At 36.9% G+C, this 26,979-nt stretch overlaps 1 protein-coding gene across 2 annotated transcripts in view; it reads left to right on the forward strand.

Moving 5' to 3' along the window:
• Positions 1 to 26,979, forward strand: part of ATP7A (ATPase copper transporting alpha) — a 138,574-nt gene that overhangs the window by 50,550 nt on the left and 61,045 nt on the right. For both annotated transcript variants that reach the window (XM_075999565.1, XM_012755345.3), the window contains one exon: positions 13,899 to 14,039. In XM_075999565.1, the coding sequence (XP_075855680.1) occupies positions 13,920 to 14,039 (120 nt within the window). In that variant the 5' untranslated portion in view covers positions 13,899 to 13,919. The remainder of the gene's footprint in view (positions 1 to 13,898; positions 14,040 to 26,979) is intronic.

Here is a 26,979-nt window from a genome sequence, read left to right on the forward strand (position 1 = left end):
CACCGCGCCTGGCCGTAAGGATTTGTTAATTCAAAAATATTTATTAAGAATGTTATATATCTAGGATAGTCCTAGTTAATGAACTACAAAAACAAATAAATGTAGCCCTTAACAAGCTTACAGGGTAATGCATCAGGAAAAACAAATGTAAAATCCCTACGCTAAACTGTGATAACAACTGTGATAGATAACATATATGGGTCAGTAGATACATAAAGAGGGTTGACTACTTTTAAATGGCTTTATGGCAAAAACATCTCTTCCATCAGACAGTGATTAAAGGGCTGCAAGAATTTAACATGCTGCATCATAACTTTACATATAAATGGCATTTACTGTTATTTCTGTACAACTTCACTTCAAAGTTTGGTAAAGTGATGAAGTTGGCATCATGTCCAGAATTGTAATATCAGGAGTCAGGCTAGAGCAGGGGATTCGGTAGAATATGGAGCAAAGAGAGCTTGATGCCAAGATATGTAAAGACTGTCCAGGAAGAAAGGGGACGATAGAAGCTTGTGTCATATTGCAAAGCAAAAGTAGTAGGGAATAAGGACCAAAGTGAAGTGATGGCAACTAAGAACAAGGAACAAGGTTCAGAGGATGGAATGCTTTCCCCCACCACTCTGCAGCATACGTACCTGGAAATGTTATCGAGTGGAAATGTCAGATTTTACTCTAAAATGTTGGTTCTTGACATGCTCGTGGCTGAAGAATGACCAGACGCAGCGAAGTAAGGCAAGCATGAAAATGAGGTTTACTGAAGAGAGAAAGATAGGATTATAGCAAAAGAGCAAGATATAGGTTTACAGAGCATGATACGTATGCCACAGATGACAGCTGGACCCATTGTCACAGCAAGGGAAGAACAAAATGAAGGGTGCAAAAGGTGTATGCTTTTTTTAAAAAAAAATATATCAACATTTTATTTTTTTATCCATGATCGTTTTATTTTGTTTTGCATATCTTTAAAATGTATACGGATGGTATCAAACCATCACTTTGCAGTTTGCTTTTTTCTTAGAACATTGTTTTTAATATATTTTATGCTGATACTTGCAGCTCTAGTTCATTCATTTAAAAAATTTTTATTGACACATTATAATTGTACATATATTGGGGTACAATTTGATGTTTTAGTACATATGTATGTTGTATAATGATCAAATCAGAGTGTTTAGCATATCCATCACCTCAAACATTTATCATTTATCATTTATCATTTCTTTGTGATGAGAACATTCAAAAACCTTTCTTCTAGCTATTTTCTTTTTAAGAGAAAGGGTCTCACTCACCCTGTCTCCCAGGCTGGAGTGCAAATTGAGTGATCATAGCTCACTGCGACCTCAAACTCCTGGGCTCAGGTGATCCTTCCATCTCAGCCTCCTGAGTAGCTGGGATTACAGGCACGTGCCACCACTCCCAGCTAATCTTCTTGCTATTTTGTAATATACAATTCCTTACTGTTAATAAAACACCAGAATTTATTTCCCCTATCTAATTATCACTTTATACCTCATTTACCAACCTCTTTTCATCCTCCCTCCCCCCATCCTTTTCCCAGTCTCTGGTAACCGCTGTCCTACTCTTTGCTTCTATGATATCAACTTTTTTTAAGATTTCATATATGAGTGAGATCATGCAGTGTTTGTTTTTCTGTGTCTGACTTATTTCACTTAACATCTTCCAGGTACATCCCTGTTGTCACAAATGGCAGAATTTCATTCATCTGTTGTTGGATTCCTTTTTTTTTTTTTTTTTTTTTTTTTGAGACAGAGTCTCACTTTGTTGCCTAGGCTAGAGTTGAGTGCCATGGCGTCAGCCTAGCTCACAGCAACCTCAAACTCCTGGGCTTAAGTGATCCTTCTGCCTCAGCCTCCTGAGTAGCTGGGACTACAGGCATGAGCCACCATGCCCGGCTAATGTTTTTTGGTATATATATTTTTAGTTGGTCAATTAATTTCTTTCTATTTTTGGTAGAGATGGGATCTTGCTCAGGCTGGTTTTAAACCCCTGACCTTGAGCAATCCGCCCACCTCTGCCTCCCAGATTGCTAGGATTACAGGCGTGAGCCACCACACCTGGCCTGTTGTTGGATTCTTGAGTTGACTCCATATTGTAGCTATTATAAATAGTGCTACAATAAACATGGGAGTGCAGATTGTCTCTTCAACATACCAATTTCATTTTCTTTGGATATATACCCAGTAGTGGAATAGTGGGATTGCTGGATCACATAGTAGTTCCATATTTAGTTTTTTGAGAAATCTCCATACTGCTTTTCATAGTGGCTATACTAATTTACAATTCCATCAACAGCATATAATTGTTCCCTATTCTCCACATCCTTGCCAACACTTGTTTTCTTTTGTCATTTTGATAATGGCCATTCTAACCGGAGTGAGGTGCCATCTCATTGTGATTTTGATTTGTATTTTTCTGATAATTAGTGATGTTGAGCATTTTTCATCACCTGTTGTCCATTTATATGTCTTCTTTTGAGAAGTGTCTATTAAGATCTTTTGCCTATTTAAAATCTGGTTGTTTGTGTTTTGTTATTGTTGAGTCATTTAAGTTCTTTGTATATTCTGGATATTAACCCCTTGTCAGGTCTATACTTTGAAAATATTTTCTCCCATTCTGTATATTGTCTCTCCACTTTGTTAATTGTTTCCATTTCTTTGCAAAAGATTTTCAGTTTGATGTAATCCCATTTGTCTTGTGTGTTCTTTACAGGACTTTAAAAGAAAAATCTTTGCCTAGCCCAATATCATAAAGTATTTCCCCAATATTTTCTTCTAGTAGTTTTATAGTTTTTAGTTTTATATTTAATTCATTTTGAGTTGATTTTTGTATATCAAAATATAAAAATTGTGAGAGGTAGGGGTCTAGTTTCATTCTTCTGCATGTGGCTGTTCAATTTTCCTCGCACTGTTTGTTAAAGAGGCTTTTTCCCAATGTGTGCTTTTGCTACCTTTTTTGAAAATCGGTTAGCATAGGTGTATGAATTTATTCTGTTCTATTGCTCTATGTGTCTTTTTTTTATTCTTTCTTTATTTTTTGACATATAAAGAGCTTATATGTACCTGTTTTTATGTCAGTACCATGAGGTTTTGGTTACTATAGCCTGGTAGTATATATATATTTTAAACTTTATTTATTTATTTATTTTGAGACAGAGTTTCACTTTGTTGCCCAGGCTAGAGTGAGTGCTGTGGTGTCAGCCTAGTTCACAGCAACCTCAATCTCCTGGGCTCAAGCGATCCTACTGCCTCAGCCTCCTGAGTGTCTGGGACTACAGGCGTGCGCCAGCATGCCCGGCTAATTTTTTGTATATATATATTTTTTTTAGTTGGTCAATTCATTTCTTTCTATTTTTAGTAGAGACGGGGTCTCACTCAGGCTGGTTTCGAACTCCTGACCTTGAGCAATCCACCCGCCTCGGCCTCCCAGAGTGCTAGGATTACAGGTGTGAGCAACCATGCCCGGCCCTGGTAGTATATTTTGAAATCAGAGAGTGTGATGCTTCCAACTTTGTTCTTTTTACTTAGGATTACTTTGGCTGCTTAGGGTTACTCTGGCTATTTGGGGTCTTGTGTACCATATGAATTTTAGGATTCTTCTCTCTCTTTCTGTGAAGATTGTCATTGGTATTTTGATAGGGATTGCACTGAATCTGTAGATTGTTTTGGGTAGTATGGACATCATAACAATGTTAATTCTTCTTATCCATGAGCATGGGATGTCTTTCCATTGGTTTGTATCCTCTTCAGTTTCTTTCATGAGTGTTTTGTAGTTTTCAATATGGAGGAGATATTTCACCTCTTCAGTTAAATTTATTCCTAGATATTTTATTTCATTTTTTGTAACTATTATAAATGGGATTACTTTTTTGATTTGTTTTTCAGCTAGTTCATTATTGGTATATAGAAAAACTACTGATTTTTGCATGTTGATTTTGTATCCTATGATTTTACTGAATTCGTTTATTAGTTCTAATGTTTTTGTGGTAGATTCTTTAGAGTTTTCGATATATAGGATCATATCAGCACCTCTTGTATTATCCTGGATAGAGCTGGAGACCATCCTACTAAGTGAAGTATCACAGGAATGGAAAAACAAGCACTACATATACTCACCATCAAATTGGTATTAACTGATCAACACTTATGTGCACATATAGTAATAACATTCATCAGGTGTCAAGCAGATGGGAGGGGGAGGAGCGGATGAGTATATTCACACCGAATGGGTGTGGTATGCACCGTCTGGGGGATGGACATGCTTGAAGCTCTGACTTGGGTGGGGCAAAAGCAATATATGTAACCTAAACATTTGTACCCCCATAAGATGCTAAAATAAAAAATATAAAAAGGATCGGATCATCTGTAAACAGAGACAATTTAACTTCCTTCTGAAACTTTTTTTCTTAACTGTGTTTATGGGTTTTATCCATGTTACTACTTGCTTCAGGGTTTTCAACCTTAGTGTTATTGACATTTGGGGCTGTGTAATTCTTTGTTGTAAGGGGCTTGTCCATTATAGGATGTTTAGCAATATCCTTGACTTTTACCCACTAGATGCCAGTAGCAATCCCTCAGCCTACCCTGAGTTGTGACAACCAAAAATGTCTCCAGACATTGGGAAATGTCTCATTGGTGGTGAAATCACCCCTTCTGCCTTTGATAACCACTATTCTAGTTCATTCATGTTAACTTCTGTATCATGCTTCACTATAAATACACCACAACCTATTTTTCCATTTTTTTGTTGTTGTTGATGGACATCTAGATTATTTCCAAAGTTTTAACTACTAGGAGCACTGTTGCAATGAGTATTTTTATTCATGTTTGCACATGTGTGACTCTGTCTAGGGTACTATGCTTAGGAGTGAAAATATTGAGTTCTAGTATGTGCGTATCTTCAGCATACCAGCTATCGCCAAGCAATTTCCATAATTTTTATAGTAATTTACACTCTAACCACCTGAACAAGAGAGATCCTGTTGGTCTACATTCTCACTAACACTAGGTGGTGTCAGATTTTGAAATTTTTATCTAACCTGATGGGGGTAAATGATATTCATTGTGGTTTTAATTTCCATTTCCTTGATTACCACAAGGATAAAAATTATCCAGATAGACTTGTATCCAAAAAAAGAATTGACTCGTACTGTATGATAGTTTATTAAGGATACAAAAATATTTCCCAAATATAAGTACTATTTTAGGTGAATTTTAAAATGACGTTTGAGGTTCTGTGAGCAGCATTAAGAAGTGGTTTTAAGTAATCAGACTTCATTCGTGCCATGTTTTGTATTCAATTTCTGTTTCTAAACCAGAGATGATGATCTAGTTATAATACTGTTCTTCCTCTTACAAAATTATATTACTGATGATGATTACCATCTGTGTTTAGGGAGTGGCTTGAAATACTTTAATAACTAGAAGTTATTTCCCTCAGTGTTGTTGGATGCTCTTGTTCTCAGAGTCACTCATTACTAAGAGCTGGACGCCAGATCTCTCTCTTTGATATTGTGATTTCCCAGGAGCCTACATTTTTTCCCACACCATATTAAGTTGTTTATACTCTTACTCTGTTTTCTGAGTCATTTTGCTAAATGCAATAGGAGGTTACAAAAGATATTCCTTGTTTTATATCTATCTTTAAGGCATTTAAAATTAAAAAGATGGACATAACATATAACAAAATCAATTAGAGTTGTGTATATATGTAATAGAGAAGTAAGAGCGAGATGGAATTCCTCTGAGGTTTTGTGTGTAAAGTCCAATTTAAGTAGAATTTCAAAAAAACAACACAGGTGAATTATGAAAGCAGCTGTGTATATATATATATATATAATTATATATATATATATTCAGAGTTGGTTTGACATGCTTAAAATGTAGTGAGAAAAGTGACAGTATTAATGTATTAATAATTTTTGTTTGTGCTCACACATTCTGGCCTCTCCAATATATACTTCCTGGGTGAATTATCTAGTGCTTCTCTGCTTAACTGGTCTCTCTCAGTGCCTCAGGAAGCCTGACAGATACTCTAGTCTGGGGCATACCCCATAATAAAACTGTATTTCAGTCTTATATTCCTAACTGTCAACGGAAAAAAGCCAAAGTCTGCAAAATAATTTTAAAGAGATTTATTCTGAGCCAAATTTGAGGACCATGACCCGGAGCCACTGCCAAGAGGCCTTGGGCAAGTGGACTCGCTGTGGCTGGGTTAGTTTGATTTTTATACATTTTAGAGACAAGGGTTATGGGTAAAGCCATCAATCAATGTGTGGGAGGCATACATTGGTTTGGCCCAAAAAGGAGGACCATCTCGAAGGGGGGGGGGCTTACAGGTTATAGGTGGGTTTAAAGATTCTTTAGATTGTAATTGGCTGAAGACATGAAGCTTTGTCTAAAGACCTGGAATGTTTTAACATAAACTGTTTACCAGAGATAAGACACCATTTGTTGCAAATTGAGGGCCTGCAGGTTTGTCTTGCATACCCTAGGCCTGTTAATGGGTTACAAAGGAAGTCTCCAAGAAGGGAGGGGGGCATGATAAGGCCTGTCTGACCTCCCTACTCCTGGCAGGCAACTTTGCCCTTGAATATTTCTTTGGCCACGAGGGGGTCCACATTTTAGTTCACATAACTAACCAGGTAAATTAGCCTTCATCTGCTGAATATATTTCATTCCAAAAGTTTGTTACCAGTTCTACTTGTTGAACTTGACGTTTTCCCATTTTCCCATAAATCAGTTTAGTTAGTTTTGGTAATGTTTCTAGATCAGCCCTCAGAAGCCCCATTGGACTCATGAGATTTGGGAGCTATATAGCACTAAGTCTGAGTTCTGTGTCCTGGAGGCAGACAGCTGTGTGCTATAAGAGGAATAATGAAGAGTCTCCTTTTTAAAATTACAGGACCATCCTTAGGCAAAATTTTGATAGGATCCATTTGTTTTAGATATTCTTCTACTTCCATTTTATACCCTTGTACTACTTCCCACTTACCCTCTCCCAAGGCCTAATGCCTTCATAGAGAGCACCCCACCTTGTGCTCTCTACCTGGGCCCATTGTGTTCCCTTCATCCCAAGTGTCCTTTGTTCCTAATTACCTGCCTTTCAAGTCCTATCTGGGCTTTTGTTCTCTAGTAATTGACTTTATGTAGGTTTTAGGAGGTATAAACCCAACTATCAGCTCCCTACCTATCAAAGAATAGTTTGTATTTTAAAAAGAACATACAATGGATGTCAACACGACTGACCTGAATTCTTTAAAAAGTCACTTCCTGGAGGAAAAGATATTTGGAGGGTGCTGTTCTAGATTAAATGAGACAAAAGAGACATTAACACCCAAATGCAATCTGTGAACCTTGTCTGGATCCTGAATTGGGAAAAATAAAAGCTATAAAGGTTGTTCCTTCAAATGCAGTGGCTTCAAATGTCTGCCTAAAGAAAATAGAAAAAAGTTTTAAGAAGTATTTAAAATTATTTAAAAAAAATAAAAATAAATAAAGGTTGTTCTTTCCCTTTGGGAAAATTTAAATAGAGAATAGATATTATATACACAATCATTGGTTTTCTTAGCTGTGATAATGATATTGTAGTTATGTATGAGTTCTTTGGAAATTCATGCTGAAGTCTTATGATTTGTAAAACTTATATTCACATAGTTTAAGAAAAATAGAGCAAATATAGCAAAATGTTAACAATTGTTGAGTTAATGGGAATATACAGATGTTCATAGTACTATTTCAGTTTTTATATATGGCTGATATGAGTCAATTTCAAATCAAGTCAAATTATAAATTATCATTGTTCCAGAATTAGTTCTATTTGAATATTAAGACAAAGAGAGGTGGAGCTACAGATGAATTTTTCTTTTAGCTTTTCTAAGATTTTTACATTTTAAAAATGAATAGCAACAACAAAAGTAGATAAATTGGACTTCTTCAGAATTAAAACTTTTTTACATCAGTGGACACTATCAAGAGAGTGGAAAGATGACCAACCGAATAGGAAAAAATATTTGGAAATCATATGTCTGATAAGGGATTAAAATCCAGATATATAAACATCTCCTGCAATTCAGCAACAAAATGATCCTGTTAAAAAAATGAGTAAAGTACTTGAATAGACATTTCTTCAAAGATATACAAATAGCCAATAAGCACATGAAAAGATGCTTGACATCACTAGTAATCAGGGAAATGTGAACGAAAGCTACAGTGAGATACCACTTCACACCCACCGGGATGGCTGGAATCAAAAATTCAGATAATACCAAGTATTGGTGAGGAGGTAGAGAAATTGGAACCCTCATACACTGCTGGTAGGGATGTATAAATGGTACAGATGCTTTGGAAAACATCCTGTCAGTTCCTCAATCAATTAAACATAGAGTTATTAATATAACCCAGCAAGTCAACTCTTAAACATTACCTAAGACAGAAATTCCCAACCTTTTTGGCACCAGGGACTGGTTTCATGGAGGTAATTTTTCCATGGACCAGGGAAGTGGGATGGTTTCGGGATGATTCAAGTGTATCACATTCATTGTATAGTCAAACCTCTCTGCTAATGATAATCTGGATTTGCAGCTGCTCCCCCTCCCCAGCACTAGCATCACCGCCTCAGCCCTACCTCAGATCATTAGGCATTAGATTCTCTTGAGGAACATGCAACCTAGATCCCTCCCGTGCTCAGTTTACAGTAGGGTTCGTGCTCCTCTGAGAATCTGATGCCATTGCTGATCTGACAGGAGGCAGAGCTTATGCGGTGGTGCCAGCGATGGGGAAGGGTTGTAAATACAGTTGAAGCTTCGCTCGCTGGCCGGCCACTCACCTCCTACAGTGCGGCTTGGTTCCTAACAGGCCATGGACCAGTACCGGTCCACAGTCCAGGGGTTGGGGACTGCAGACCTACGAGAAATGAAAACACAAAAATGTGTACATGAATATTTATAGCAGCATTATTCATAATAGTCAAAAGGGTTGAAACAACCCAAATGTTCATCATCTGACAAATGGGTAAGCAAAATATGGTATATCCATATAATGACATATTAATCATAAAAAGGAATGATGTACTGACATGTGCTATAACATGGAAGAACATTGAAAACATACTACATGAAAGAAGCAAATCACAAAAGACCACATATTATATGATTCCACTCAGGTGGAATGTACAGAAAAAAGAAACTCTATATAGACAGAAAGTAGATTAGTAGTTGCCTAGGACTGAAGGTGGTGAGCTAAGGAGGTTGTAAGTGATAGCTAAAGTGTTTGCTTTTTGGGGTGATGAAAATGTTCTAAAATTGACTGTGGTGATGATCGCACAAGTCTGCGAATATACTAACAGCATTGAATTGTATACTTTAAATGTGTTAATTTAAAAGGTATGTGAACTATATCTCAATAATGCTGTTTAAAAAATGGTGCTGGGACCTCTTGTATTATCCTGGATAGAGCTGAAACGTATTCTACTAAGTGAAGTATCCCAAGAATGGAAAAATAACCATCACATGTACTCACCAGCAAATTGGTATTAACTGATCAACACCTAAGTGGACATATAGGAATAACATTTATCAGGCGTCGGGCAGATGGGAGGGGGAGGAGAGGATGGGTATATACACACATAATGAGTGCAGTGTGCACCATCTGGGGGATGAACACGCTTGAAGCTCTGACTCAGGTGGGGCAAGGGGGGAAAGGGAAATATACATAACCTAAACATTTATACCCCCATAATATGCTGAAATTAAATAAAAGCATTCTCTGAGAATAACAACTATATGGAATTGACAATAAAGTACAATAAAAAGCAAAAAAAAATGGTGCTAGAGAACTGGACATCCACACATAAAAGAATGTACATTGGATCCTTACCATATACCATAAATAACAATTAAAATGGATTAAAAACCTAAATATAAGAGCCAAAACTATAAAAACTCTTAGAAGAAAACATAAGAGTAAATCTTCATAACCTTAGATATGACAATGGTTGCTTAGATATGACACCAAAAACACAAGCCAAGCAACAGAAGAAAAAAATAGATAAATTGGATTTATAAAAAAATGGCCTCTGTTGTGATCCAACAGAGGCCATTAAGAAAGTGAAAAGGGGCCGGGCGCGGTGGCTCACGCCTGTAATCCTAGCTCTCTGGGAGGCTGAGGCGGGCGGATTGCTCGAGGTCAGGAGTTCGAAACCAGCCTGAGCAAGAGCGAGACCCTGTCTCTATTATAAATAGAAAGAAATTAATTGGCCAACTAAGATATATAGAAAAAATTAGCCGGGCATGGTGGCGCATGCCTGTAGTCCCAGCTACTTGGGAGGCTGAGGCAGAAGGATTGCTTGAGCCCAGGAGTTTGAGGTTGCTGTGAGCTAGGCTGATGCCATGGCACTCACTCTAGCCTAGGCAACAAAGTGAGACTCTGTCTCAAAAAAAAAATAAAAAATTAAAAAAATAAAATAAGAAAGTGAAAAGGGGAGAGGGGGAAATGGGCATTTATTGAAACCTTAAAATCTGTACCCCCATAATATGCCGAAATAAATAAATAAATGAAAAAAAAACCACATAACAAGGAGAATACTCCTAGGCTTTTGTATATGAGATATAAAAATAAAAAATAAACCTCAGAAACTAAAAAAAAAAAAAAAAAAAAAAGAAAGTGAAAAGAATGAAGTGCTGATACATTCTATACATTGAAAACATTATGCTGGCCGGGCGCGGCACGCCTGTAATCCTAGCACTCTGGGAGGCCAAGGCGGGTGGATTGCTCAAGGTCAGGAGTTCGAAACCAGCCTGAGCAAGAGCGAGACCCCGTCTCTACTATAAATAGAAAGAAATTAATTGGACAACTAATATATATAGAAAAAATTAGCCGGGCATGGTGGCGCATGCCTGTAGTCCCAGCTACTTGGGAGGCTGAGGCAGAAGTATTGCTTGAGCCAGGAGTTTGAGGTTGCTGTGAGCTAGGCTAACGCCATGGCACTCACTCTAGCCTGGACAACAAAGTGAGACTCTGTCTCAAAAAAACAAACAAACAAAAAAAACATTATGCTAAGTGAAAGAATTCAGACATGAAAGGCTGCATATTGAATGAATCCATTTATGAAAAATGACCAGTATAGGCAAATCCATAGAGATAAGGAAGTGTTTACTATAGGCTGTGAGTGGAGAGGAATGGGGAGTGATTGATAATGGGTATAGGGTTTCTTTTTAAAGTAACAAAAATAGTCTGCAACTACATACTCATTATGGTTGCACATCCTTGTGAATGTACTAAAAACGTCTGAACTGTATACCTTATAGCATATGAATTATATCTCAATTTTATAAGAGTATATATGTCTTAGATCAAGCTGCTCTAACATAATACTATAGACTAGATGGTCCAGTTGTTCAAAGCTTCACAGAAACATATTAGAGAAGTTATTAATAGAAAAGTCTATTAATCATCTTGCTTTGTTAGTAGCAGAGGGCATGGTTCAGCAGCATTTTCTGTTAAGGGTTTCTCTGAGTTTAGCAAAATGAAAATGATACAGTTATCATTTTTATACCATTTGGAGTAAAAGGTACAACGGGTTATATACTGAAAATTCTTTTTCTCACCCATATCCCCTATCCCTCATTTCCCCTCACCAGAGGAAACCACTGTTTCCATGGGATATATTAGGTTGATCTGTATGAAATTACCTGTATTTGTCCATTTTTACATGAATCATGTGATTCAACCTAATATCAGTGAAAAAACAGAGTCCTGTCTTCATGGAGTTTTCATTCTAGTGGGAAGTGCATTAGTTAATTATTGCAGTATAACAAATCACTCCAAAATTTAGTGGCTTAAAGCAACAAATATTATTATCTCATAGTTTCTTGTGGGTCAGGTATTTAGGAGTGGCTTAGCTGGGTTTTTCTGGCTCAAGTTCTCTCATGAACTTGTAGTCAATATGTTGGCTTGGGCTACAGTCATCTGAAGGCTTAACTTGGGTCTGAAGGAGCAGTTTACAAGACTGCTCACTCACCTAGCTATTGGTAAGAGGACTCACGTCTTTGATTTTTGTTGACACGAGGCCTCCATTACTTGCCACGTGAACCTCTCCATAAGGATGGCCTCATATGTGGCAGGTGGAATTCCCCAGATTAAGTGATTAAGGAGAGGACTAAGAGGAAATCACAATGCCTTTTTTTCATCTTGTGATACCTTTTACGACTTAGTATATTCTGTCTGGGATTTTTGTTGTTGTTTGTCTTTTTTTGAGACAGAGTCTCATTCTGTTGCCTGGGCTAGAGTGTCATGGCATCAGCCTAGCTCACAGCAACCTCAAACTCCTGGGCTCGAGCAATTCTCCTGCCTCAGCCTCCCAAGTAGCTGGGACTTTGATGCCCGGCTAATTTTTCTATTTTTAGTAGAGACAGGGGTCTTGCTCTTGCTCAGGCTGGTCTTTTTATTTAATTAATTAATTAATTAATTAATTATTTTAAAAGACGGGGTCTCGCTCTTGCTCAGGCTGGTTTCAAACTCCTGACCTCGAGCAATCCACCCGCCTCGGCCTTCCAGAGTGCTAGGATTACAGGTGTGAGCCACCGTGCCCTGCTTTAGGCTGGTCTTGAACTCCTGACCTCAAGCGATCCTCCTGCCTTGGCCTCCTAGAGTGCTAGGATTTGTAGGCATGAGCCACTACACTAGGCCACCACAGTCTATTTGTTAGAAGCAAGTAACTACATTCAGGCCACACTCAGGGAGAAATGAATTAAATTCCACCTCTTAAAGGAAGGAGTAACAAAAATTTGTGACCGTATTTTACAATCACCACAGGAAGACAAACAATAAACAGAATAAATAAGCAAATTATGAAGTATGTTAGAAGGTGCTAAGTTCTATGAAAAAAATTAAAAAGAAAGCAGAGGTGAGGGGAATCAGAGTATGTGTGTCTATGTGGAAGGGATGTAGGTTGCAATTTTAAATAGGGTGGTTAACACAGGCCTCATTAAGAAGGTTAGATCTGAGCCAAGACTTGAAGGAGACAAGGAGGTTAGCCTAGCAGATATCTGGAGGAAGAAAGTCCCAAACCAAAGAAATAGCTAAAGCCAAGGCCCTGAGGTAGGAGTCATCCTGGCAAGAGGGACAGCCAGAAGGCCAGTACAATTGGCATAGAGAGGATGGTTGGTGAGTGGTAAAAGGGGAGGTCAGAGAAGTAAACTTGGGGGTGAGGGCTGGAGCACATTGTTGGCTGTTGTAAGGATTTTTGGTATTCTTGCTTATTTTTTTTCTTTTTTTGAGACAGAGTCTCGCTTTGTTGCCCAGGCTAGAGTGAGTACCGTGGCGTCAGCCTAGCTTACAGCAACCTCAAACTCCTGGGCTAAAGCAATCCTACTGCCTCAGCCTCCCGAGTAGCTGGGACTGTGGCATGTGCCACCATGCCCGGCTAATTTTTTTTTTCTATATATTTTTAGTTGTCTGGCTAATTTCTTTCTATTTTTAGTAGAGACGGGGTCTCGCTCTTGCTCAGGCTGGTTTCGAACTCCCGATCTTGAGCAATCTGCCCGCATCGGCCTCCCAGTCACTTAGTTCTTAATTATGTCTACTTCCAAATATTCAGTGAGATTGTGTGTGGAAGAATGTTTAGTATCAGGAGTGTTCTTTATGAAAGCTAGTTGCTTTTATTATTCAAGTATTGCAAATTTTTGTTTTTAGTTAGCATAGTCATAGAAACAACTTTCCTTTACCTCACAAAGGTGACAAAACCTTTTTCTGAGGCAAGTAGAAAAGAATACTGATCATATTTTATTACTAGCACATTTTTAATTGGGGAGGTGGGAGAAAAGTCAAGGAAAGATTATTTCCATGGCTGAAATTAAATGAGTTTATTGTTTCTAACAGGAATGTAAAGAAGAAATCAAAATGGACCCAAGTGTGGGTGTGAATTCTGTTACCATCTCTGTTGAGGGTATGACTTGCAACTCCTGTGTTTGGACCATTGAGCAGCAAATTGGTAAAGTGAATGGTGTACATCACATTAAAGTAAGTTACTTTTTTGGAAATTGAGGTCAAATGCCACAGACTAGAATTCTGCTAGGAAATTACTTCAAAACTGATATAGAAGGAAACACATTGACACATCTGGCAATAAAGACTATCATACTTCTAACCCTGAAGCTAGATAAGTTTACTTTCACCCATTAATTCCTCTTTTTTAAAAAAGAAAATATGTATGTATATTTCAATTTAACAAATCTGAATGTGGAACCTTGAAATTATTGCATTTATGTATTTATAGATTTATGTTTTATAAGTATATAAATATTGATATTTATATACTTTCACTTTTTATTACTCCGAATCTGAAAGTTAACTAAAAGATATGTTCTCAGAGAATGGGTTAGTGGGTTTTCTTTCTCTTTTATAGCATGACAATTATTTTGCAATTAAAAATTGAAGTGAAAGTATCTAGGAAATTACTAGCACACCTTGTTTGTTATGCTCAAGGAAGACATTATTATGAGCATCAACAACATTCTAAGTATACTATGGTTGAAGATGCAATTCAGGTTATAAAAAAGGCTTCTGAAGACTGCATGAGGTGCCTGTAGTTATCTTAAGATCTTCATGTGTACGTGGCTGGGGTTGATGGCCTGCCTGTAGGCCAAATCCAGCTTTGCCACCTGCTTTCGTATGGCCTGTAAGCTAAGAATGGTTTTTACATTTTTGCATGGTTGAAAAAAAATCAAAGAAGAATAATATTTAGGAACATATGAAAATCATATAAAATTCAAATTTCTGTGTCTATAAGTAAAGTTTTATTAGAACACAGCCACATTTATTCACTTATGTATGATTTATGGCTGCTTTTTCACTACAACCATAGAGCTGAATAGTTGTGACAGAGCCCAAATGTGTTGCCCTTGTTGTGTCACAATGCTGCTTGCCATACTACAAAGCACAGTGATACTGTTATAACTTGACACTACCTTGAGTGCCACTTGTACTGCTATACCACAGCCTTTCATTTATTTTGTATTACCAGCACATGCACATCATGTCAAAAAAAGAAAAATAAAGAGAAAAATGGACTTTGGCTGTAGTACTTTTAAGGCACAGTGGAGTTTAGATTATTTTGTTATTGAATTAGATGTCCCAAGCATTGTTTATTATATAATGACATGAGCAGTACAGAAGAATACACTGTATGTCAACATTACCAGATTAAGTATTCATCACAATCTTCCTAGCAATAAGGAAAGCACCAGTCAGAAAAATTTGAAAATTTGAAATAAAGTATCTCATCACAGCAGAATTTCTTCACCAAAATAAAAAATTAAAATGATGCTACAACCAAAGTAAGTTTTACAACTTTTCCTGTCAAGCCTGTTCCTTATCTGCAAAATTGATAGTTGCAGTGTTGATAGTTCTACATCTTTCACAGAAATATTGTGATGTAATACTCACTACCAAGTTTTTAACACATACCTCAACATACCATGTAAGTAACTATTATTGTAAAACTTGAACTTCTTCCTTATTACACTGATTGGCTTCTCCAAGTAATTCATATGGCAACATCTCTTCTTTATTTATTCACACTTGATTTTTGTTATAGCATCTTAACCTAATTCCTGCTATAATTTTGTCAGAATCTTAGTTAAAAAGTGATTTATCTCCATATTCCAATTTTTCTGCAATGAAAACTAATTATGAATATGATTATAATAAATCAGTAAGAAAAGCTTAAATAGCTTGGTGGTACCACCTAAACACCAGAATCCAAAGTACCAAAGTCAACATAAAACTCCCCAAAAGGAAACATAATGATACCATCCCCTCTTGTATCCTGTAAAAATAAATTTTAATGTTTCTTTGTGCTCATTTTTAGACATAGGCATAGTATGTTAAAACTGCAAGGGGTCTTATATGACTTAGTGAATCTAACCCCTTCATTTTATAGAGCAGGAGACTGAAGCCCAGATAATGAAGTGATTTGTGTTTGATATACAGCTACCTGCTATCAAAGCAAAACTAGAATTGAAGTTCTGTGATTTCTGGCCCAGTGTGTTTTCTGGTCATATAGTATCTGTGGATGCATTTTAATTTGCATATGGTTCTCAAACTTGTCATCTCCAATTTGTTCTCATATAACTTCTGAAAAAAGCAACCTGCTATTTCATCATAAAGGTGCCTCCTACCAGCAAATTACCATTTTAGCTCTGTATCATTGGTCTGTATAAATTCTGCCTGGAATGCTTCTAGTATTTTTAGTATGAGAAACTTTGACTTATGTTTCATTTGTCATTACCTTTTTAATCCTTTTGTTTACATGTTTATAAAAATGTCTTTGATTTAAAGGCTTTGGAGTCAGAAAGTATGTTTTGTTTATTTTTTTAAATTAATAATTTGCACTGTATACTTGATAAGATTTTTCTTTCTTCTTTTTTTTTTTTTTTTTTTTTGAGACAGAGTCTTGCTTTGTTGCCCCAGGTAGAGTGCAGTGGCATCATTGTAGGTCACTACAACCTTAAACTTCTGGGTTCAAGCGATGCTCCTGCCTCAGCCTCCCAAGTAGTTGGAACTACAGGCACATGCCACCATGCTTGGCTAATTCTTCTATTTTTAGTAGAGATGAGGTCTTGTTCTTGCTCAGGCTGGTCTGGAAATCCTGACCTCAAGCAGTCCTCCTGCCTTGGTCTCCCAGAGTGCTAGGATTACAGGCGTAATCCAGGTTTCTCAACGTCAGTACTATTGACATTTTGAGCAGTGTAATTCTTTGTGGTGGTGGCTCACCCTGTGCTTTGTACGATGTTTAGCATCATCTCCAGTCTCTATCCATCCACTAGATGCCAGTAGCACCTCTCCCCAGTTGTGACAACCAAAGATATCTCTGGGCATATCTAGATGTCCCTTGGTACAAAATTGCCCCCAGTTGAGAATTACTGCTCTAGTCCCTTCCCAGAGAACCTACTATATGCCCTTTGGCTGTTCAGTTAATATTTCAGGATGGTGAATTGTTTTATTGAACAGGCTCATGTGTCCCTGTTTCTTTTTCTTTCTTTCTTTCTTTTTTAATCTCCTAAATGTTTGCCAGGACACTTTTTCTTCATATTAGCTTCTTATGGTTCTTTTTTGCTGGTGACAGGTATAGTGAGCAGTAGTTCTTAAACTACATCATGAGATCAACTAAAGGGCTTGTTAAAACAGAGTGTTGGGCTCCACCCCTATAGTTTCAGATTCATTGGGTCTAAAAGGGGCCTTTGAGTTTGCATTTCTAACAAGTATCCAGTTGATTCTAATGGTGCTGGTTCTGGGGCCACTGTTTGAGAATTGTTGTATTGCATGAGATTTACTTATACTAAAATTTAGCATAATTTATCTGAAATTTGAATTTAACTGAATGTCCTGTACTCTTATTTGCTAAATCTGGTAACCCTATTTTAAAGTCATCCTCCCACCCCACACACATTTAGCCCCTCATAACTTCTCGGAAGTTTTACCTTTTTTAAACTGCTACATAAATGGAATCATGCAGTATATAGCCTATTGAGTCTGGCTTCCTTCACTTACTTTATTTTATTTATTTATTTTTTTGAGACAGAGTCTCACTTTGTTGCCCAGGCTAGAGTGAGTGCCGTGGCGTCAGCCTAGCTCACAGCAACCTCAAACTCCTGGGCTCAAGCGATCCTCCTGCCTCAGCCTCCCGAGTAGCTGGGACTACAGGCATGTGCCACCATGCCCGGCTAATTTTTTCTATATATATTAGTTGGCCAATTAATTTCTTTCTGTTTATAGTAGAGACGGGGTCTTGCTCTTGCTCAGGTTGGTTTCGAACTCCTGAGCTCAAACGATCTGCCTGCCTCGGCCTCCCAGAGAGCTAGGATTACAGGCGTGAGCCACCTCACCCAACCTCCTTCACTTACTTTAATGTACTTGAGAGCCAGTCATGTTGTTGCGGGTATCACTAGTTCTTTCTTTTGTATTGCTGAGGAGTATTCTATTGTGTGGATGTAGTACAGATTGTTTAACCATTCACTCATTAAGAAACATTTGGGTTTTTTCATTTTTTTGTGATTTTTCATAAAATAATGCTCTGAATGGTCATATACCAGTCTTTGTGTAGAAATATGTTCCAATTTCTCTTGGGCAGATTAAAATTGTTCCATCATATTGTAAGTGTTATATTTAAGTCTTTGAGACGCTACCAAATGATTTACCACAGTGGCTATAACATTTTATCTTCCCCCCAGCAATGGTTGAGTGTTCCACTTTCTCTACATTCTCTCCAACACTTTATATTATCAGTTTTTAAAATTATAGACATTCTAGGTCAGGCGTAGTGACCCATGCCTGTAATCCCAGCACTTTGGGAGGCTACAATTTTTAGATTTTAATTTCAATTTCAATTGTCCAGCCGGGCGCTGTGGCTCACACCTGTAATCCTAGCACTCTGGGAGGCCGAGGCAGGCGGATTGCTCCAGGTCAGGAGTTCGAAACCAGCCTGAGCAAGAGCGAGACCCCGTCTCTACTATAAATAGAACGAAATTAATTGGCCAACTAATATATACAGAAAAAATTAGCCGGGCATGATGGCGCATGCCTGTAGTCCCAGCTACTTGGGAGGCTGAGGCAGGAGGATTGCTTGAGCCTAGGAGATTGAGGTTGCTGTGAGCTAGGCTGACGCCACGGCACTCAATCTAGCCTGGGCAACAAAGTGAGACTCTGTCTCAAAAAAAAAAAAAAAAAAATTTCAGTTGTCCATTACAAGCATATGGAAATACAATGATTTTTATATGTTGACCTTATATTCTGGAACCTTGCTGAATTGACTTATTAAATCTATTAGCTTTTTTGTAGATTCATTGGGATTTTCTACATAGGCAATTATGTCATCCAGGTATAGAAATTGTTTTATTTCTCTCTTCCTAGTCTATGTCTTTTATTTCTTTTCCTTGCATTCTTAAACTGGCTAAAACCTCCATTACAATTAAAAAAATTTTTTTTTTCAGAAATGAGGTTGTGCTATTTTGCCCAGGCTGGTTTCAAACCTCAAGTGATCCTCCCACCTCAGCCTCCTGAGTAGCTGAGACTACAAGCTTGTGCCACTGTGCCTGGCTGTGACATTACAGTTTTGAATAGAAGTGATGAGAGCGGACAATCCTGGGGGGAAAACATTCAGTCATTCACCATTAGCATTGTGTTAGTTGTAGTAATTTTGTAGATATTCTTTAGCAAGTTAAGGAAGTTCCTTTCTATTCCTAGTTTGCTGAGAATTTAAAAAAAATATCATCAATAGATGTTGAATTTTGTTAAGTGCTTTTTAAGCATCTACAGGTGATCATATGATTTTTCTTCTTTGGTCTGTTAGTACATGAATTACTTGATTGATTTTCAAATGTTGGACCAGCCATGCATTTCCAGGATAAGCCCCACTTGGTCCAAGAATGCTTACTTTTAGTTAAAAATTTCAGACATAACACAAAAGCAGAGAGACTAATACAAGGAACCACTTTATACTCATCACTCAGGAGAATCCTTGCTATTCATTTACATGACAGTCTCTTCAGTTGAATTTGATAATGTGTTTTGCTGACACTTCTAAGAGTTGGTCCAGGCCTCTTGCCTATTGTATTCTGTTAAGGTCTCTGACTAGATGATTGGAATTTCCTAGTAGAGCTTCGGGCCAGTTGCCATTTCCGAAAAGTCTTTTTGCTGCCCCCTGCTCCCGACCCCATGTGCCCCTTTCCCTTGTCATTCTTTGCAATTCTTAACACTTATTGTAGGTGTAGATAATGTCAGCATTCTTTCCTATGCTACATTCAGTTTGGTTCCAAAACTGTTCTCTCCCATTTCTTTCCAACTTGTATCTAAGGATCCATAAAATTAACAATACCTTTTTCTTGCCAAACGTTTGAGGATTCTTACTGTAATGACAATAATATATGGAAGCTTTTTCTTAAACATTATACTATGAATTGCTTACTCTTGAGCATGTTTATTTTTACTGCCAGGGCTTAATGGGTCAATCATCAGATGTGTAATTTTAGCCGTATTCTCACTTGTGTAATGTACTTGTCATTTTAATATGTTAAAATATTTGCTATCATTAAAACAACTTTATATTGGTGGTAGTTCTATTTGCTGAAGGTTTTCTATAATTTTGCTTTTGTGTGATGTTCGTTACAGTGATGGTGGAAAATTAATGCCACTTTGGAATTTGATCAACTTACATCAATCCCCAAATGGCTTTCCTATGACTAGTTGAGATCCATATTAAAAAAAAAATACATTTTTATACATACTACCCAGAGCACATGTTAATATTCTAAAGGGAGCATTGTCCAACTAGACATCAGATTAAGCATAAGATTTAAAATTAGGGATCAGATATATTCTTTCTAATTATCAGAGGTTCATTATATTTTTAGGTACATGAATCATTACATTGCAATTAGAACATTTTGTGTATCTCTAGATCAGATACTTGTAGGAGTTCTACTTTTTAATTATTCTCAATCTAAATATTAATTTTTATCCATTTATTCTTCAGAGATTGTAAAATGTTTTTGGCTTTTCAGTGAAGTATAGGATTTATACTTTCTTGTCTCTATAGTATTCCTGTTTATAATTCTGACTTTTCATAGTATCTTGAGCAGATTGACTTCAGTTCACCTTGTTTTCATTACAAAAAAAACTGGCTAATTAGCACATCATGATTCTCTATGAAGTTTGATACATTTCTTTAATTCAAGAGTCATATGAAGTGTGGTGCTAATATGCAGACAATTCTTTTTCAAATCTGAAACTGTGGGTGATATTTTTATGTCTGTGTTTCATATTCATCTTGGCTAGAGAGGACAAAGTAAGCTTTGGATCCATTTTATTGTTTGGGGAAAGAGCAGTGTTTCTCATTTGTTGACCATATGCTCTGGTTAGCTAAGACTATATTGATAGTTGTGGCTAGAAAAGCTTTGTTTACATAGTGTAAGATTCCTTAAGTTTTCTGTCCTGTAGGCATCCATGTGAATACTTAGATATGAATTTTCCATTTTCACTTGCTCCAAAAGTAGGGTTTTCTTTTGTATTTACCATCTATCTTGGCATAAACTCCAGTCTTAGAGGCTTCCACACTTCTTCTTTCCTACCACGTCCCCCAACAGGGGCACGTTGCCTTTAATTTGCTCTAGGGAGAGAGCCACGTTGGAAAAGCTGAGCGATGACAAGTAGTTATTTTTTTTTAATTTTTTTTTTTTAATAAGTCTTCACAAGATGAAGACAAGTAGTTATTGTATTTATTTACTACACTGCAGGTTTTCTCAAATGAGTTTACCTTCAACATACTCAGATTTATAAAAAACATTTGGTAATTTTTTCACTAATCATAACTATGCAAAAATTAGAAGCATATTTTGCAGTTTCTTGATTAGGAAACAGAATAGCAAAAGTGGCTTTGCAACCTTCAGTCCTAAAGCTTTAAAAATGAGTTAATTTCAGTGACTAATAAATATGACACCTGCACTTGATTTATCCTCAAATGAAACTAATTAAACCTCTTCCACTTGATCTAAGGTGGGGCTGGTGCTGAGGGCCAGAATAGAAGCTGAATCTTACTAGCTATATGGTAGTGTTTGTGCTAATTGCAACAGTGCTGTTTTAACCATCTGGAGACTAGTTCACATAATTTTTTGTCAAATGACTTAGGTACTTACTGTCCACTGACTACCAGTGTATTTTCCAAAACCCTCAACCCTCTGTCTAGCAAACTACTGTAGGTGAATATTTGTTTCTGCCAACATATCCACGTATAACTATAGGACTAGATTCTGATTTGATATTTGCCAACTACATTCCTACTTCCCCAAACAGCCAATTTGCACCCACTCATATGTAAGACTGCTATTTCTACTTCATCTTCCCCAGAATTCACCACTGCTTAATAAGGTCTTTTTAGGGCCAGACAAATGCAATTGAATCTGATTACATTATAAATGAAGACTAGCAGCTATATGATATGAAAGCACTTTGTGTTATCAACAGTGATTTATATGAATGCCAGTGACAGATACTCAAGGCTATACTTTTCAGGGCACATTCATAATTTGATTGCTAAAAATAAAAGAAGACACCCTTTTCCTGTCATTTCCAGCTCTGCTTCTCCTCTTTCAGTCAAAAGCCCTTATGATATAGGATATATTAGTGAACTTTCTTCTTTTTTCTTTCCTTTAAAAAATATTTTACTAAGTGTTAAGTCTTCTAGGGCCAGAGATAGATTTCCTGTGAAGTTAATGAAACTTAAGCTTCAGAGTCACTCATTTGCATTAACCTCCTTTTAAAACTCTGAAAGAAGTCTTAGCAATGTGTTCACATGGTCATGTGTTTTTGTACAATTTGCAAAAGTAAAATATTTTAATCACAATCCTTTAAGACCACTGCCCATTTCCACTTTGACTCCCCTTCTGTTAGACCTGTGTCTTTGTGTTGGGTGGTATTTAAGTGGCTGTGAACATTTTGGGGATCTTACTAATGGGAGGTTGAGTTGGAGGTATGTTTAGTTCGGGATTGGTAGACTATTTGGCTATATGTGGTTCTTAGTCACTTCTTTGTATAGTGGAGTTTTTGCTAGGAATTGTGGTACAAGATTGGCTTCCAATAATATCCCTACAACCAGTGGTACCAACTCAGTGTCATGACATGAAGGTATAGAGCCCAGTTTAAAACAGGAAAATGTCTGTTATCAATTCAAAGAGTATGTGAGATTATTCACTGCACAAGTAAACTTGAAATACCCTGAAATCTTACAGTTTATATATGAAAGAAACTCTGTAGTTTTCCCAAATTTGACAATAGCCCTAAAAATTTACCAATGTCCAAATTATGATGTTGAAATTAAATTTTCTAAGTTATCATTAATAAAAAAATTTTAATTTAGAGGAAATACTGAATTATTTTTGTTTTCTTTTTTCTTATTATTGTTTTGAAAATTTTATTTTTCATTTTTTTTGTTTAAACACAGCTTAGACATGTCAACAAGATTCTTTTCTTTATATAGAAATGATTTTGTAAAGTCATTGTCAAATGAAGTACCCAAAGAATATACAGCCAATAACGTAGGAAAAGAAAGAATTAGAGAGGTATATCAGATATTATTAATAAAAATATCATGGGTATTAATGGTATTTGTTAGCTTAAAAAATTTATAACTTTTGATTTTGTTATCCATTCAGAATATTTTTGTGCATATTTTTGTTATGTATAGTTTTATATTTTTCTTAAAGAAGACCCCTCAAATTATTTAAGTTTCAGAGGCCGTAAAATGTGAATTCGCCTCTTTCTAGGCACGATATAGAAAACTTTCCTTGTCCAAACATAATTTATAGTCAGAATGTAGCTCAACATGCTAATAATACATAAATATTGATCATTTCTTTTTTTGAGACAGAATCTCACTGTGTTGCCCAGGCTAGAGTGCAGTGGTGTCATTATAGCTCATTGCCACCTCAAACTCCTGGGCTCAAGTGATCCTCCTGCCTCAGCCTTCTAAGTAGCTGAGACTATAACTACATGCCACCTGACTAATTTTTGTATTTTTTGTAGAGACAGGATCTTGCTATGTTGCCCAGGCTGGTCTCAAACTCCTGGGCTCAAGTGATCCTCTAGCCTTGGCCTCCCAAAGTGCTAGGATTATAGAAATGAGCCATTGCTCCTAGCTGTTGATCACTTTTTTTTTTTGAGATAGAGTCTCACTTTGTTGCCCAGGCTAGAGTGAGTGTCGTGGCGTCAGCCTAGCTCACAGCAGCCTCAATCTCCTGGGCTCCAGTGATCCTCCTGCCGCAGCCTCCCGGGTAGCTGGGACTACCAGCATGCGCCACCATGCCCGGCTAATTTTTTCTGTATATATTAGTTGACCAATTAATTTCTTTCTATTTTTAGTAGAGACGGGGGTCTCATTCTTGCTCAGGCTGGTTTCGAACTCCTGACCTCGAGCAATCTGCCCGCCTCGGCCTCCCAGAGTGCTAGGATTACAGGCGTGAGCCACCACGCCCAGCCTGTTGATCACTTTTTAAAGAATGTTAAGGTTTAAAATTTCTGGATCATAATTCCTGAGATTATAATTAAGACTAATGTGCAGTCATTTTAGAAACAAGATTTCCGGAGAAGAGTGTTTCAACTAAATCAAAGTAGTGTTTGGAATGAAGTTATATAATTGTGATATTAAATTGAGTAAAGTTGCTTTATTGAAAAGTGCAACAGTAGAGGCTGGGCACAGTGGCTCACACCTGTAATCCTAGCACTTTGGGAGGCCAAGGTATGAGGATCCCTTGAGGTCAGGAGTTCGAGACCAGCCTGAGTAAGAGCGAGACCGCATCTCTACTAAAAATAGAAAAAATTAGCTGGGCATGGTGGTGTGGGCCTATAGTCCCAGCTACTCAGGAGGCTGAGGCAGAAGGAACACTTGAGCCCAGGAGTCTGAGGTTGCTGTGAGCTAGGCTGAGGCCATGGCACTCTAGGCAGACTGTCTCAAAAAAAAAAAAAAAAAAAGGAGCTGAATTCTATTTCCCCACTTTAAAAAAAAAGAAAAAATGCAACAGTGGAACAGATTAGAACTTTAACAGAATTCAAGGAGAGTGAATAATCAAGGAGTCTCTTATTTTGGAATAAATAGAAGGAATATAATTATTTCCCTTTGCAGCTTTAGCACTTAAATACATTTTGGGAATAGTGTCTTAAATTGTACGATAAATGAGTGTAATACTCTTATTTGTCTGGCCAATGTTAATACTGTAGACTTTAAAAGGATTAACCTGAAGTTTAATCCAATAACCCCAGGGGTCTGTTCAAAGGAAAAATAAAATGAGATGATGTGAAGATCTTTCTCCGGGATTGTTTGGCCTTTTGGAAAGTGAAAATGTAAAAACAAATTTAGTTAGATATAAGTACTGAATGACTACAAAGGTTAATGCCTTATTAACAAATTACGTTGTCCCTGAAACTTATAATGCTAACTTTTTAAATGTTTTTCCCTTTTACTCAGATAAAGTCTGTTATCTTTATATAGACTATCCTTTTAAAAAATGACCACCTAGTTGGGCATGGCGGCTCATACCTGTAATCCCAGCACTTTGGGAGGCTGAGGTGGGAGGATTGCTTGAGGTCAGGAGTTTAAGACCAGCCTGGGTAACATAGCAAGATCTCGTGTCTAAAAGAAAAAAAAATTTAAAAATTAACTGGACATGGTGGCTTGTGGCTGTAGAAAAAAAATTAACTAGACATGGCTTGTGGCTATAGTCTTAACTACTTGGGAGGCTGAACTGGAAGCATCACTTGAGCCCAGGAGTTCGGGGCTCCAGTAGCTATGATCATGACACTGCACTCCAGCCTGGGTGACAGAGTAAGACCCTATCTCTTAAAAAAACACAAATGACCACCTAGATGCTAGCAGTTACTAAATTCCTCCTGTGGATCAGTAAATACATTCCTTACTCCCCTTAAAGTTAACTAGTTTTTTTTTTTTATTATTGAAAAAGTAACACATGCACAGAATAAAATTTCCCAAAGGAAATTTCCCAAAGGAAACCAGTTATCTTATGTATATGTATCCATGATACATATGACTATGACTATGACTAGACTATGTCATGACCAGACTATGACTGGACTATGACATAGACCAGAATGACTATGACTAAAACTATTTACATGTACATGTGTATCTACTTGACGCATGTATCCCCTTTTGATAACAATGCAAGCACATTATACATATTTTGCATCTTGATTTTTTCACTTAGCAAATATATCGTAGATGTTGTTCCATATAAGTATATAAGAGACCTATCTAATATTTTCATTTCTATTTGGGACTTATTTTTGGTTTCTTAACTTTTGCTATGGCAAATAACAGTGCATTGAACATTCTGTTTTTCAAACTGATGCTTTTTCAACAACACTGTATTAGAGTAATATAGGCATTTTGATTATTAGAAATTAGTAGGTAATAATCATCCATCCATGAAGATGCAAAATCAGCTATTCAAAGAGGCTTAGGTTTCTGATTTAGTTGAACTCTATTCCAAGGATCAAAGAAAGATCAAATCCAAGATGCAAATTTAGCAGTAGAGTAATGGTGTGAAGAGGAACTTTCACTATTTCCTGTGTATACTTTTGTATTTAAATTTTTATAATGAATAATCATGTATTTGTCATATAATTTTTTAAACAAAATGAAAATATATTGCAAATTTCTGACAAAGCACTCAGTTTATTTATAGTTCAGTTCATGAAAAACAATGCTACAATTTAACAAAAACTAATAAAATTTCTACCTTTTTCACCTTAAAATGTTTAATGTTTCAATTTTTAGATTGATTTGTGACTATTATCTTAGTTTCTAAGAATTGTCTTTTTCTAGTTTATAAACTGATTTAATAGTTTTAAGTGGCAATGTTTATTTAGGTTGCTCAATAGGATTAATGTTAATAGAGCTTGATGGTTTCCTCTTATAATATTTTAATTTTTAGTATCTTATACTGAAGCATCAAAGTAGTGTTACTGTATTAATATACACACATTTTTTCAACAAACAATAACTGAATTTTTTTTTTTTTTTTTGGAGACAGAGTCTCGTTTTGTTGCACAGGCTAGAGTGAGTGCCGTGGCGTCAGCCTAGCTCACAGCAACCTCAAACTCCTGGGCTCAAGCGATCCTCCTGCCTCAGCCTCCCGAGTAGCTGGGACTACAGGCATGCGCCACCATGCCTGGCTAATTTTTTCTATATATATTAGTTGGCCAATTAATTTCTTTCTGTTTATAGTAGAGACGGGGTCTTGCTCTTGCTCAGGCTGGTTTCAAACTCCTGACCTCGAGCGATCCGCCTGCCTCGGCCTCCCAGAGTGCTAGGATTACAGGCGTGAGCCACCGCGCCCGGCCAATAACTGAATTTTTCTTGAGACTATTTGTATTATAAATGGGGCTCCTGTTA

The sequence above is a fragment of the Microcebus murinus genome, chromosome X, assembly GCF_040939455.1.
Source record: "Microcebus murinus isolate Inina chromosome X, M.murinus_Inina_mat1.0, whole genome shotgun sequence".
Lineage (NCBI taxonomy): Eukaryota > Metazoa > Chordata > Mammalia > Primates > Cheirogaleidae > Microcebus > Microcebus murinus.